The following is a 14,398-nucleotide window of genomic DNA, read 5'->3' on the forward strand; positions in this document are numbered from 1 at the left end:
AATGAGGAATTTGCGAATGGGGATCAGGCAATATGTGCTTGTAGCTGCACAGTCGGACCCCAGAAAGAATTTTACTGGTGGGCACTTCACCCCAGTCTGACACTGCTTCCATCCTGTAGACGGCCTATTAATTTCAATGGGCTCCATGTAATACTTTATTTCCCCTGTGGAGGCACTGCAGGAAAATTGAACCCTTAGGCCGGCTGCACACGGGCAGGTTGAATTCCGCATGCGGAATCTGACCCTGTGCCCAGCCGGCATCTGCCCGTACCTGCCTTTCTGAAATCTTCTCTGTACTGCAGTTGGTCTGCATGGCGAGCTTTCAGCAAGACATCCTGTGCAGCTTTTTATGGGGGGACCAGTCTAACAAAGAACCCCTTAGCCTGTTTAAGACCAAGTGCTGTAAATATATGGCACTTGGTCCTGGGCTTTTGATTCCACGCCGTAGTAAAAAAATATAGCGTGGGATTACAGCTGCTACAATCTAGCAGGAGCAGGTTGGGTTCTCCTGTTATACGCAGCCGAGGACCAGGAGGAGAAGGGAAAAGCGTTTTTTAACCACTTCTGCCTTTTCCTTTGCAGGCTATAGCGCTATGTAAAGAATAGAGGTAGCAGCAATGCCCTTTCCTCTATTGGTCCCGGTGATCACATGATTGCCTGGTGCCCACAGATATAGTAGAGCTGCTGGGTCTTAGACACAGACTGGCTCTGCCAGTGGCTACGTCACACTAAGGTGATGTTTTCCCCTACAACTGGGACTCCTTCAGATGCCACAGTTGCAGTTGAAACCTGTGAAATAAGGAAAATAAGACATTGGGAATCATATACAGCTGAGCGCTCCAAGCGGGGTATACAGAAGACAGCTGGAGCGCTATCTTCTGCATAGTCCTGCTGTGTTCACGAAGCGCACAGCTGGTATCCAGCTGAGCGCTCGGAGTGGGGTATGCAAAACACAGCTGGAGCGCTGTCTTCTGCATACTCCGGCTGTGTTCACGGAGCGCTCAGCTGGTATACAGCTGAGCGTTTCGAGCGGGATATGCAGAACGGAGCTGTGTCTTCTTCATACTCGGGCTGTGTTCTCTGAGCGGGATACCAGCTGAAACAATAGTATCAGCGGTATCCTGCTGAGACCCAAACTGTACAATGGGCTTGCGGTTAGACCCAACGATTCTTGCTCAAAAGACGGCTTTGAGCGATTTTTGAGTGAGAATTGTTGGGTCTAAATGGGCCTTTACATGGGTCAACCATTAGACGAAAAATCACTCAAACAAACAATTTTGACCAATAGTTGTTCCGTGTAACCACAGGACCAGAACTGCCTGTTCACAATGAATGGCGACGACTGGAAGAGTTCTCCGGCATGCTCCACCTCCATTCACTGAACGACTGTTGCTCGTCAAAGCCAGCAAGCTCTTGCACTGATATGATTTCTGCAGGAAGCAGACAGCTCTGTTTTTACTTTAGTGGCCATGACTGGTATTGCATGCATTAAAGTGAATATGAACCTGTTCTGTAATACTATGCTAGGCCAATACAGTAAGAAATCAACATATTGCACTGGTCAGCAAACAGCAGATCAGTGGGGGTCCTGAAATCTGGACACCCGCCAATCTACTATTGATGACCTGTCCTGAGAATAGGCCATCGGTAGTTTATAACTGGCCAACCAACCCCTTTAATGCCTATATAAATGCCACTATTTACATTGACTTTACATCCCTATGATAACACTGAATCCACACTAGTCAGAACAGGGAGTATTGTCATAGTTGATATAGCTAGGTAGAATGTACAACAAGACTTGTAATCCACAGAGCTATTTCACACCAAGTCATAACCTGCAACCAACACAGCAAACACACAACATAGATTTTTAGAAAACCTTTATTACCAACCAACATGGATACTTGTCATACTTTTGTGTGTGGAAAAGTTTAGGAAGTTCCCAGACCTGAAGATATTTGAGTTATGACGATGGTGGACAGAGACTTTGCTATACACAGCAAATTGGGTTTATAGTGGGTGTCCCCCACCCCCTTCCAAAGCGGGCCCATTAGATAGATGAACCAGAGGTATTTTGCTATCGTGTCTTCCTTACAAAATAAGTCCCTGGGATCTGAGTGACCAAGACTTTTTAAAAGATGTTCAACTTTGAGCACCATTTTACAGGCCATACATAAACTGAGTAAATTAGTAACTATATTATATTACTTATTTTACAGTGATCCTGAGTTACATCCTGTATTATACTCCAGAGCTGCACTCACTATTCTGCTAGTGGAGTCACTGTGTACATACATTACTTATCCTGTATTATACTCCAGAGCTGCAATCACCGTTCAGTTGGTGGAGTTACTGTGTACATACATTACTTATCCTGTACTGATCCAGGGTTACATCCTGTATTATACTCCAGAGCTGCACTCACTATTCTGCTGGTGGAGTCCCTGTGTACATACATTACTTATCAGGACTGATTCTGTGTTACATCCTGTATTATACTCCAGAGCTGCAATCGCTATTCTGCTGGTGGAGTCACTGTGTACATACATTACTTATCCTGTATTATACTCCAGAGCTGCACTCACTATTCTGCTGGTGGAGTCACTGTGTACATACATTACTTATCCTGTACTAATCCTGAGTTACATCCTGTATTATAGCCCAGAGCTGCACTTACTATTCTGCTGGTGGAGTCACTGTGTATATACATTACTTATCCTGCACTGATCTTGAGTTACATCCTGTATTATTCTCCAGAGCTGCACTCACTATGCTGTTGTTGGAGTCACTGTGTACATACATTACTTATCCTGTACAGATCCTGAGTTACATCCTGTATTATACTCCAGAGCTGCACTCACTATTCTGCTTGTGGAGTCACTGTGTACATACATTACTTGTCCTGTATTTATCCCGAGTTACAACCTGTGTTATACTCCAGAGCTGCACTCACTATTCTGCTTATTGTCATTAAAAAGAGTCACAAAACTTCTTGGCAGACTCACAACTAACAGCTTGGGCCTCTTCCTGCATTTAACTATTTCATTGTTCAGCTCAGTGAGAACACAAGTGCCAGAAGATAACTCTCAGGAGCAACGCTCAATCGACTGCAGTAGGGTCAGTTGGGGTCCTATCGTGCCAAATAGCATTTTCCTGGGCACAATAGTGTCCAGGAAAGTCCATCATTTGGTGCTGGCTCCGCACCAGAAGCTGAGCTCCTACAATACAGAGCTTTAGGTTTTCCTTACATCAGATGACTGTATAGCTCATGGTGTAGAGATGACACTTCCCAGAATGCAAATCATCAAAATAAATTCAGTGCAGACCATGAGCCAGCAGGGAATGCTGGGAGAATTCAGCTCTGAAGCCTGCAGCAGAGTGAATGCAGCTCCGAAGTATAAAATAGTAAAGCAGGATCAGTACAACAGTAAAGCATTGTATTTCCAGAAAGTTACCCAACTTTAAAGGGGTTGTACAAGAATCACAAGTTATCCCCCCTCCACAGGACAAGGGATCAGCTTGCTGATCTGTGGGGGTCCTGTGTCCCCCTCTTCTCAATGCTCTCCCCGCAGTTTCAGTCAGCCCTATTGAAATGAATGGAGTGCTGACCGTGCATGTATGGCGAACACTTCATTCAATGCGATATCACCGTGGGTGGGGGAAGCATCCCCGCAGTAAAGAGAAGAGGGGGGACACAGGACCCTCGCTCTTAGGATTGAGTGGGGCTAGCAGCAAGTTATTCCCTGTCCTGTGGATTTGGGATGACTTGTAATTCTGGTACAACCCCTTTAAATGTAGATTACTTCTGTATGTAAAATGTGTTCAAAAGGTGGACAATCTTTAAAAGGGTGATCCCAGATTAGAAAAACAGCGCCACACCCATCCATGGGTTGTGTCTGGTATTGCAGCTCATCTCATCTGCAGCGGAGCTACCAACCTGTAAAAAAAAAGTGTAGCGCTGTTCCTGGAAGAAAGCAGCCATGTTTTTATAATCACACTGTAACGGTCTGTAATCCGTCAAATCCCGCCCCCGAGGGTCCGCTCGTCTCCTCCGCCCACAAGGGGTATTGTTACAAGGCTGAGCATGCGCAAACCATTTAATCCAGTGTTTTAGCATTGAGCAGACCAGAATGAACACAGTCCTCTTAAGTTGGGGGATTTGGCTAAATGAACTGATAACATGGCCATTTGGGTCCAAACATACATGTAGAGGGGCGCTGTGCCCCGCGGATATCTGAGAACATATAGGTTTACCATTAGGCCACCCGAACAATGGGCAGCCCGGGACAGGTATGCCCATTGTCCCGTGGAGGTGTTAGTTAAAGAGGTGGGCTGCACCAGTCTCTTCCAACCCGCAGCATGCGGAGTGACAGCTCTGCCCCTATACACAAAAAACGGGGAGAGCGTGGTGACACTGCAGGCGGGGAGGAGATAGCACACACGGGCAGCCCTGTCCTGGGTGGTGCTGCCCGTTGTTCAGGCAGCATGAACCTGGTGATAGGTTCCCTTTAAGAACTCTGGGTACACTTAAAAAGGGCTTCCTTTGGGCCTGTACTTGGCAAGACGATAACATGTTAAAGGGCAAATCCACCTAAAGTTAGACAAGTACAATACTGGGGCGACTGAAGCGCTTCATATTGACACTGGGTCTATCTGACACAACACAGCGCCATCAGGACGGTTGTGTTAGAGATTGGCACTGCTCTGAGATTTCCGTAAAATACCTATTGGCCTCTGTTTATAGCACCGTGGCCTCTTTACCCCCCACAGATGACGTGCTCCGATATGTCAGAAGAGCATTTTAGGTGGAATACCCCTTGAACAAAAGGTCCAAAAATAAGACACGGTGCAATTTTTTGCTCTCACACTGAAAACAATGTCCCCCCCCATGTGCGATTTCTGGGCATCTCGCAACGCACACAGATCACATGTGAAACTCGCCATGTAAATACGCCCTTAATAGTCAAGTACATACAGATTGGCTCATGGTCCACTTTAAAGAGAGGTATCAAGAAAATGCCCATAAAGGGTTAACCGCACAGGCACTGAGACGACCCACTTTACAGCCCTCTGCCCAATTAAGTGGTGGTACAGCGCGGTCGCGCCACACCGATCCCAAGAACGCCCCCTCTTCTTGTCACTGTGGAGTCGCTTCTCCCATCCGCAGTGATTTAGGCAGAAGCTGCACATGCACCCCCACCTCTCCATTAATTTCAATGGGGCTGACGGATATGGCCGAGCGCTTGTACTCCGCCAACGATGGCAGTCCCAGTGAAAATTTATGAAGCGGCGCGTCACATGATCTGCCACCGGTCCAATCAATCTCCTCCTCACTGCTTTTTTTACGCAACCGAACGTTGCATGAAGAAATACGCTTGTGTTAATTTTTCATTAAAGGTCCCCATGAAGATGGACTGTGTCTAATTAGATCAGTGGGGCCAGGAATGGGGGTAGACGTAACGGGGCTTCCCTATGGCATTTGGTCACTAGTGTATGGCTATGGCTGGGCTTGGTCATGTTGAACTTGAACAGCGCTGGCCGACATTCCCATAGTAGCACAAAGGACTCCAATGCTGGGATTATGGACCCTCCCCATAGTGACTGTGAGGGCGCATCCCAAAAATGTGTTCTATGAATGACCAAGAAGCTGTTTAGACCAAGTTTGCTTTGTGGGCCAGCACCAGCTCCTTCGCAGCAGCACAGTTTTTAGAAACAAAAGGCTTATAATGTGTATTAAAAAGGGTGAGCGAGATTAGAAAACGGACTCTCTTCCTCCAAAATTAGCGCCACTCTTGTCTATGAGCCGTTGGCGGTATTGCGGCTTTGGTCTGAGCTGCAATACCAGTCCCATCCTATAGTCAGGAGTGGTGCTAAACCTGGAGCAATAAGTCCCTCTTAGGCTCCCGGCACACTAGTTTGCTTTATTCCATTCAATTAATACCACGACTCCACAGCGGCCGCACCCCGTCCGATATTATTCTGTGGGGGGAGGAGGGTATTGTTTCACTTTAGAGTAACGAGAAGGTGGGGAGAGATTGAGAGCCCTTTTACATGGAAAGATAAAATTGTTCGCAGTAGTAAATGATGCCAGAGAGAAAAATCAGTCACAATTTCATGTGCGTATCGTTCACATTCACTGTACCAGTGAATGTGAACTGAATGATCGCTGTTTACACGCAGTAACGAGCGAACAATGATTTTTATCTCTGCACAAAATGAATGACGACCAAGAAGCGAACTAATTCTCGTTAAGCCCCATTTACACGCAGAGACGATCGATGGAAAGATTAACAGTTTTAGCGATCATTTTGCATAAACTGTTAATGGACACTAATGTCCATTAATGCTTTATTAACTTCATTTGTGTGTAAATGAGCCTCCAGGTGTTGTCTACCATGCCCAGCAGCTGGTCTGAGCGCGACAGTCAGCTCTATTGTTTTCATAAGAGCTGCTGAGAGAATACAATGTAATCTCCAGCTCCCGTGGAGATAACAGCCTGCAGTCTAAGGCTAGGTTCACACGGGGCGAATTTGCCGCGGCAAATCTGCATGCGGCCGCTAATCCCAGGATTAGCCAGCCATGTGGACGAGATTTCTCAGAAATCTCGTGCACACGGGACGGCAAATCTGCTGATTTGCCGACCGCAGCATGTCCATTCTTTTTTTCCCCCCGCTGTGGCCGCGCTCTCCTCTATGGGAGCACCGACCACAGCGGAATAGCGAGCGGCCAGACCGCTTCAAAACCACTGCGGGGTTTGAGGCAGCGGTTCTCCTGGCGGAAATCTTGAGGTTTTTCGCTGCGGCCAAACCACGAGATTTCCGCCAAGAACCCAGTCTAACTGATGGATTTTAAACTCACCAAAAAATCATCGTTCAGCTAGAAAGTGCACAATCGTAGCATTTACACGCAACTATTATCGTTCATTTGCGGTTGTTTGAACAAGTTTTTAGCGATAATCGCAGAAATTGCGCCTGCGGCTTTTATCCTGGGCTTAGCCAACAAAGTGGACGAGATTTGCTAAAAATCTCTTCCACCTGCTGTGACCGATCCGTTGCGGCCAAGCAGCACCGAAATGGACATGCCACACGGAATTTAAAGCCGCGGCATATTAATTCTTTCCCAGTTTCCGTGGCGGCCTCTCTATGGGGAGAGATAACCGCAGTGGCAACGAGAGTCACCGATTAAAGTCAATGAAGATGAGAATAAGGACAACATTTTTTGCCACACGTGGGGCGTCCATTTTTTTTGAGAGGTGCAGAGAAAAAAAAATTGGGCCCGTTTCAGTTTTTTTTTTTTGAGGATATGAAAAATGGCCGCCACACTGCATATGTATGAAAAGACGTTTGCCTTTCTGGATAAAAAACAGTTTTTTTAAAGTGTGCCCCTCGCCTCACATCTAATCTCACACAACCCCCTTTTTAACACACAGACACGCATGTCCCTGATCAAACATACACATAATAAAACAATTTGTACAAAAACTCTGGGCAGTCAGATGGTCAATTGGGAGCATAAAAAAACAAACACAAATAAAAACATAGTAATAAAGTTATACATAGGGCCGGTTATATCTGATTTTCCATCTTTTCGATCGAACTCTGAAAAAGAAATACATAATTGTTAAAAATAAGGAGGAGGTGATGTAGAGCACCACGCACAGGCTCATGTCTATGTTGGAGAAGCCCAGCCCCAGGAAGCTGACGGACGTCTTGAGGCCGTCTCGATGGTCAGAGATTTTTTCCTTTTCCATGGGTTGGACTAACTTCTTCATGAAGTCTGGTTTAACAATCGGCTGGTCGGGAGGCTGGTTCTGTCTGGGATCCTTGGTGTGAAGGTTGTCCTTCTTCCCATCCTCTGTTTCAGGGTGGTCACTGTTAGGATCGGCGTACTGTAGGGAGATCTCTTTGATACCGTAGTGACGCTTGAGGAAAGCGAAGACTTCCTTTTCGTTCCAGTTGTGCAGCCCGTTTATCTCCTCGTGACAGGCAGGGCACAGGTCCGGCGTTGGCCACTCTACCTTGGGGCTTTTTGGATCCTCACTTGGAGCACCTAGATGGAAAGAAGTCCAGGAGAAAATGTAAATGGGATGCGACTGGGATCGTGTAAGCGAATGTTGCGACCAAAAACAATTGTACGTTTCTTAAAGTGACCCATTGGTTCCGTGCTTCGTTTTCAGGCCGCCAACATTCTTTATCGAATGGGCAAGGTAAAATGCTCTGAAAGTAGGGACACCGTGCATTGGTTGTCCCAACTCTACCAAGGCACTATAGATGCTTCGGTGGTCTGAAGGTGGCAGTGGCCATCTTGACCACCTGAAAACGGAACCAGAACTGGTGGAACAAAAGGGCCAGGAAGAGAAAAAGTACAGGCAAGATACCCCTCCACCCTCCAGGATGAAATTTTGTCCTTAAACCAGAGGGTCACTTTAAGTTCTCCTACAGGTTTGTATGATTGCGGACCATGCTCCCCGCAAACAACTAATGCCGACGGCAGAAGAGGCGGCCATCTGGGCATCTCCATGGAGAGATGCATTATAAGGATGGATCTAGTGTAGCAGAACTGGAGCAGATTGTACTGAGCAGCTCTCTATCATGGCTCAGAGCAGGGGACCTCTCTATGATCTCCATACGCCCTAGTAGGACATATAGGCAGGGGTTGTTTTCATGAGACAGCCCTTTAAGGTTTGTCCTAGTTGAGCAATCACTTTTTGTAAGAAAGGTCTCTGAAAAGTAACCGGCGACCACTATCGATCAGCTGTAATCTACTGGAGAGCATCTCAACAAGTGTTCAATTCCTCAACAGCACTCCCACAGGCCAAATGCAGCATTACACTGCATTCAGTCCGAGTCCTTAAACACATTCTTTGGAGTTACTTTCGCGCAAGGAGTACAGAGATGGAAAGAAAACATGGCCATATGAATGTACCTCAGGAAAGTCTTGGACAAAACCAAGCCACCATGATGAACATTCTTGGTTGTTCTCCCAGCTCTGTATGTTTTCAGCAGCCAGGCGCTTCCAGCTTAGAACCAGCCACATTTAACAAAATCTGTCCCACCAGAAGGGACCACAAACCATTCCTGGCATCAGCGGATGGTACCTGCCCCGTTTTCCCATTCTGCAGGAACAGGAAGCTGCACACAGCAGTAGACATAGCTTTCTGACTACCAGCAGGGGGCGCAGTGCTGAATCATGATGGAGGTGAGTTATATGCAGCTGGAGCTTCAGGGGAAGAAAGGTAATATATTGACTATTGCTAAAAATGTATGGGCAAACTACTGTAGAATAGGAGAAAACGGACAACCTACAGACCTCGGTGGACATTGGTCTTTATCTTTGGGCCTGTGTAGTATGTGTGAGGCTTCATGTGTCTTCTGAACATGCGACCATTTGATGAACCACCATGTATGTTCTGTGTGGATATCGTCTTACACATCGATTTATTGTTCTCTCATCACCCCAACTAAACACTTTTCATAAAAGCCAAGCCAAACCCTCCAATCCCCTTCTGATCCGGCAGCAAAAGCGCAAATGTCATTATTTATGCATTTAGCAGCAAGTAACATGAAAAAAAAATCCCCACCTCCACTAAATCTCCTGCACACGCGGCACACGGATATAAGCACATATTATCATCATAGATCTCTGTCCTCCTAAGACAGCAGACACCACAGAAATGAATCATGTCCCTGGATGAATGTGCGCAGCGGCGACACTCATTACTGAATCATCAGTCAACATTCATCATGCAGCACGAAATACTGAAGAGAAAAGGCTCCATGATCAGTAACCGGCCGCCAGTGTACCACTGCCCTCCCCACCAGTCACTGGCCGGCCGCCCCGCGTGCCACTGCCCTCCCCACCAGACACTGGCCGGCCGCCTCGCGTGCCACTGCCCTCCCCACCAGTCACTGGCCGGCCGCCCCGCGTGCCACTGCCCTCTCCCAGGCACTGCACGGCCGGCCCGCGTACCACTGCCCTCCCCCCAGGCACTGCACGGCTGCCCACGTACCACTGCCCTCCCCCCAGTCACTGACCGGCTGCCCGCGTACCACTGCCCTCCCCCCCAGTCACTGACCGGCTGCCCGCGTACCACTGCCCTCCCCCCCAGTCACTGACCGGCTGCCCGCGTACCACTGCCCTCCCCCCCAGTCACTGACCGGCTGCCCGCGTACCACTGCCCTCCCCCCCAGTCACTGACCGGCTGCCCGCGTACCACTGCCCTCCCCCCCAGTCACTGACCGGCTGCCCGCGTACCACTGCCCTCCCCCCAGTCACTGACCGGCTGCCCGCGTACCACTGCCCTCCCCCCAGTCACTGACCGGCTGCCCGCGTACCACTGCCCTCCCCCCAGTCACTGACCGGCTGCCCGCGTACCACTGCCCTCTCCCCCAGTCACTGACCGGCTGCCCGCGTACCACTGCCCTCTCCCCCAGTCACTGACCGGCTGCCCGCGTACCACTGCCCTCTCCCCCAGTCACTGACCGGCTGCCCGCGTGCCACTGCCCTCTCCCCCAGTCACTGACCGGCTGCCCGCGTGCCACTGCCCTCTCCCCCAGTCACTGACCGGCTGCCCGCGTGCCACTGCCCTCTCCCCCAGTCACTGACCGGCTGCCCGCGTGCCACTGCCCTCTCCCAGGTACTGCACGGCTGCCCGCGTACCACTGCCCTCTCCCAGGCACTGCACGGCTGCCCGCGTACCACTGCCCTCTCCCAGGCACTGCACGGCTGCCCGCGTACCACTGCCCTCCCCCCAGGCACTGCACGGCTGCCCGCGTACCACTGCCCTCCCCCCAGGCACTGCACGGCTGCCCGCGTACCACTGCCCTCCCCCCAGTCACTGCACGGCTGCCCGCGTACCACTGCCCTCCCCCCAGTCACTGACCGGCTGCCCGCGTACCACTGCCCTCCCCCCAGTCACTGAGTCACTGAGCCGCTGCCCACGTACCACTGCCCTCCCCCAGTCACTGAGCCGCTGCCCACGTACCACTGCCCTCCCCCAGTCACAGAGCGGCTGCCCACGTACCACTGCCCTCCCCCAGTCACTGAGCGGCTGCCCACGTACCACTGCCCTCCCCCAGTCACTGAGCGGCTGCCCACGTACCACTGCCCTCCCCCAGTCACTGAGCGGCTGCCCACGTACCACTGCCCTCCCCCAGTCACTGAGCGGCTGCCCACGTACCACTGCCCTCCCCCAGTCACTGAGCGGCTGCCCACGTACCACTGCCCTCCCCCAGTCACTGAGCCGCTGCCCACGTACCACTGCCCTCCCCCAGTCACTGAGCCGCTGCCCACGTACCACTGCCCTCCCCCAGTCACTGAGCCGCTGCCCACGTACCACTGCCCTCCCCCAGTCACTGAGTCGCTGCCCACGTACCACTGCCCTCCCACAGTCACTGAGCCGCTGCCCACGTACCACTGCCCTCCCCCAGTCACTAAGCGGCTGCCCACGTACCACTGCCCTCCCCCAGTCACTAAGCGGCTGCCCACGTACCACTGCCCTCCCCCCAGTCACTGAGCGGCTGCCCACGTACCACTGCCCTCCCCCCAGTCACTGAGCGGCTGCCCACGTACCACTGCCCTCCCCCAGTCACTGAGCGGCTGCCCACGTACCACTGCCCTCCCCCAGTCACTGAGCGGCTGCCCACGTACCACTGCCCTCGCCCAGTCACTGAGCGGCTGCCCACGTACCACTGCCCTCCCCCAGTCACTGAGCGGCTGCCCACGTACCACCACTGCCCTCCCCCAGTCACTGAGCGGCTGCCCACGTACCACCACTGCCCTCCCCCAGTCACTGAGCGGCTGCCCACGTACCACCACTGCCCTCCCCCAGTCACTGAGCGGCTGCCCACGTACCACTGCCCTCCCCCCAGTCACTGAGCGGCTGCCCACGTACCACTGCCCTCCCCCCAGTCACTGAGCGGCTGCCCACGTACCACTGCCCACCCCCAGTCACTGACCAGCTGCCCACGTACCACTGCCCACCCCCAGTCACTGAGCAGCTGCCCACGTACCACTGCCCTTCCCCAGTCACTGACCGGCTGCCCACGTACCACTGCCCTCCACCAGTCACTGACTGGCTGCTAATGCACTACTGCCGCTCCCATAGTTTCTGAATGATAGGCATTAATGCATCAGTTGCAACCCCCCCACAAGTTATTGACTACCTACTACTGCGCACCCCTGATCAGTGACTGGAGGGGGGGGGGGGGGGGGCACAGTAGTGCATGGATAGCCAGTCAGTGACAAAGTGGGCGCAGTAGTGCACAAATAGCTGGGCGTTCAGAGACGGAGGAGGGGGAGCGAGATGCAGTTGCATTTTTTTTTTTCAAATCAATTTTTATTCAAAGTTTTATCATACAAGACAAATAAAGTATCCGAAGCACATAGTATTTCCACTGCATACAAGGCCACAGGCCGCCGCTTAGATTACATGGCAAACTCGGGTATGCAGTTGCGTTTTGAGTGAGGTTTTTTTTTTCTGTAGTACTTTTTTTCTGAAATTTCTGAAGCCCTACAGTGAGAACTATTGGAGAAACGCCAGCAAAAAAATCCTAAACCGAGCGTGCTGCTTTTCAGGCAAGAAGGGGGAAATAAGCCCCTGAACCCCAAAAGCCAAAGCACTTTGTAGCCATGTCTGTGTCCCACCAGAGACTTTAAAGTAACATCTGGTCAAAGCGTTTTGGTGCGGATCTGTAGTAGATTTAAACCCTTCGAAGACGTGAAATCTGGTGCGGATTTTGACACAGATTTTTCTCCTCCGGGGAAGATCCGCAGCAAATCCACTTCATGTGATCACCGTTATACATGCACAGGAGACAGCGGAGGAAACCGGGTGAAGGGGCCAGGGTATAAGAGGGAGAGAGTCGTTGGGGCTCATTCACTATTCAATATATGACAGTTTTCTAGAGCAAATTACGTCAGAAAACGGTCTTCTGTTTTTAGACACTTTAGGACAGTTTTTCTGACTTGTCCGAGAAAGGAGTGCGGCTTAAATTGCGCCAAGTTGCCACAATTTGCCACGTCTCCGTGATAAATTCACACAGGAGCAATGATCGCGCAGTGAATGGAGGCAGAGCGGGCTGGAGGTCGCTCCCGGCCGCCCACCTTCATTCACAGTAAACAGGCAGTCATTCATAGATGAAGGATTACCTGTTTACTCGGGCCGATCGTTGTTTGATTTTTATACCTGCAAGACGTGAATGAATTATTGTTTGCGGTTGAGTCGCTGGCCGCGTTCACACGGAACAATCAGCATTCAGATTCCTGCCATCTAGTGATAAACGGAATAATTATTCCATATTAAAGGGCCCTTAGGAAGCAGAAGCGATGGCGAATCCATTTCAACTGCTTGGGTGCAAAGAAAAGCGACAACAGGGGCGCCAGAGAGGGACAGCAGGCACCTCCATACAGGAAATGGAGAAGATTCCTCTTTAGTTTTGCCGGTGTCCTTGTCACTACCGGTACAGGAGGGCTATCTGCTGCCCAATCGGATTGTACAGGTAGTCCGGCTCCTCCAGGATGGAACATCTATACGTACCGTTACAAGTTGTTGAGTCTCCCGCACAGTCTCGAGCACGGAGCAGATACCAGGACATGGGCCGTTACACGTGGAAAGCTGGACAGGGACGTAGAAGAGCAACAAGATGGCCTTCAGTGGGTTACCGGCCTGCATGTTCCTGACAAAACTGTCAGAAATGGACTCCACAAAGGGTGGTTTGAGGGCCCGAGGTCCTGTGGTGGGATCTGTGCACGCAACCCAGTACAATGCAGCTCGAAACAGAGTACATGTAACAAATGCAAAAAGGTCTGGAGATGCAGTATGACATTATGCTACCTGCCACATTATCCAGGGTGACCAGTTTAGCAATGGGTCAGTGATGGCGCATGGAAACATATCCTTTGAGGGTCACACAAACCTATATGAGATACCCAACGGTACCCTGCCTGCTGCCAGATACCAGGATTAAATCCTCAAGAGCTATTGCCAGTCTTTCCGCTGGTACTGTGGGCCAGAACATGAGGTCCGAGTGTGTAGGCAGTCCCTAGATGATGAAGGCATAAATACTATTGACTGGCCCTTACATTTCTCAGACCTGAGTCCAATTGAAAACCTCTGAGACATTCTGTAGGAGTGCCGCCATGTAGCACCATAAACTGCCCAGGAGCTCACCGATGCCCTGATCCAGGTCCAGGAGAAGATCCGCCAGGACACCATCCACAATCTCACCTTGAGCATGCCCAGACATCATCAGGAGGACATACAGGCACGTGGGGACCATTCACACTAGTCCGGGAGGAGATCCGCCAGGACACCATCCACCATCTCACCCGGAGCATGCCCAGATGTCATCAGGAGGACATACAGGCACGTGGGGACCATACACACTAGACCGGG

At 50.8% G+C, this 14,398-nt stretch overlaps 1 protein-coding gene across 2 annotated transcripts in view; it reads right to left on the reverse strand.

Annotated features, from left to right (window-relative positions):
• Positions 1-1,866: 1,866 nt before the first annotated feature.
• The window catches only part of QSOX2 (quiescin sulfhydryl oxidase 2), a 60,147-nt gene continuing 47,615 nt past the window's right edge, over positions 1,867-14,398 (reverse strand). For both annotated transcript variants that reach the window (XM_066580506.1, XM_066580505.1), the window contains exon 12: positions 1,867-8,052. In XM_066580506.1, the coding sequence (XP_066436603.1) occupies positions 7,553-8,052 (500 nt within the window). In that variant the 3' untranslated portion in view covers positions 1,867-7,552. The remainder of the gene's footprint in view (positions 8,053-14,398) is intronic.

This window comes from Eleutherodactylus coqui, chromosome 10 (genome assembly GCF_035609145.1).
Source record: "Eleutherodactylus coqui strain aEleCoq1 chromosome 10, aEleCoq1.hap1, whole genome shotgun sequence".
Classification (NCBI taxonomy): Eukaryota; Metazoa; Chordata; class Amphibia; order Anura; family Eleutherodactylidae; genus Eleutherodactylus; species Eleutherodactylus coqui.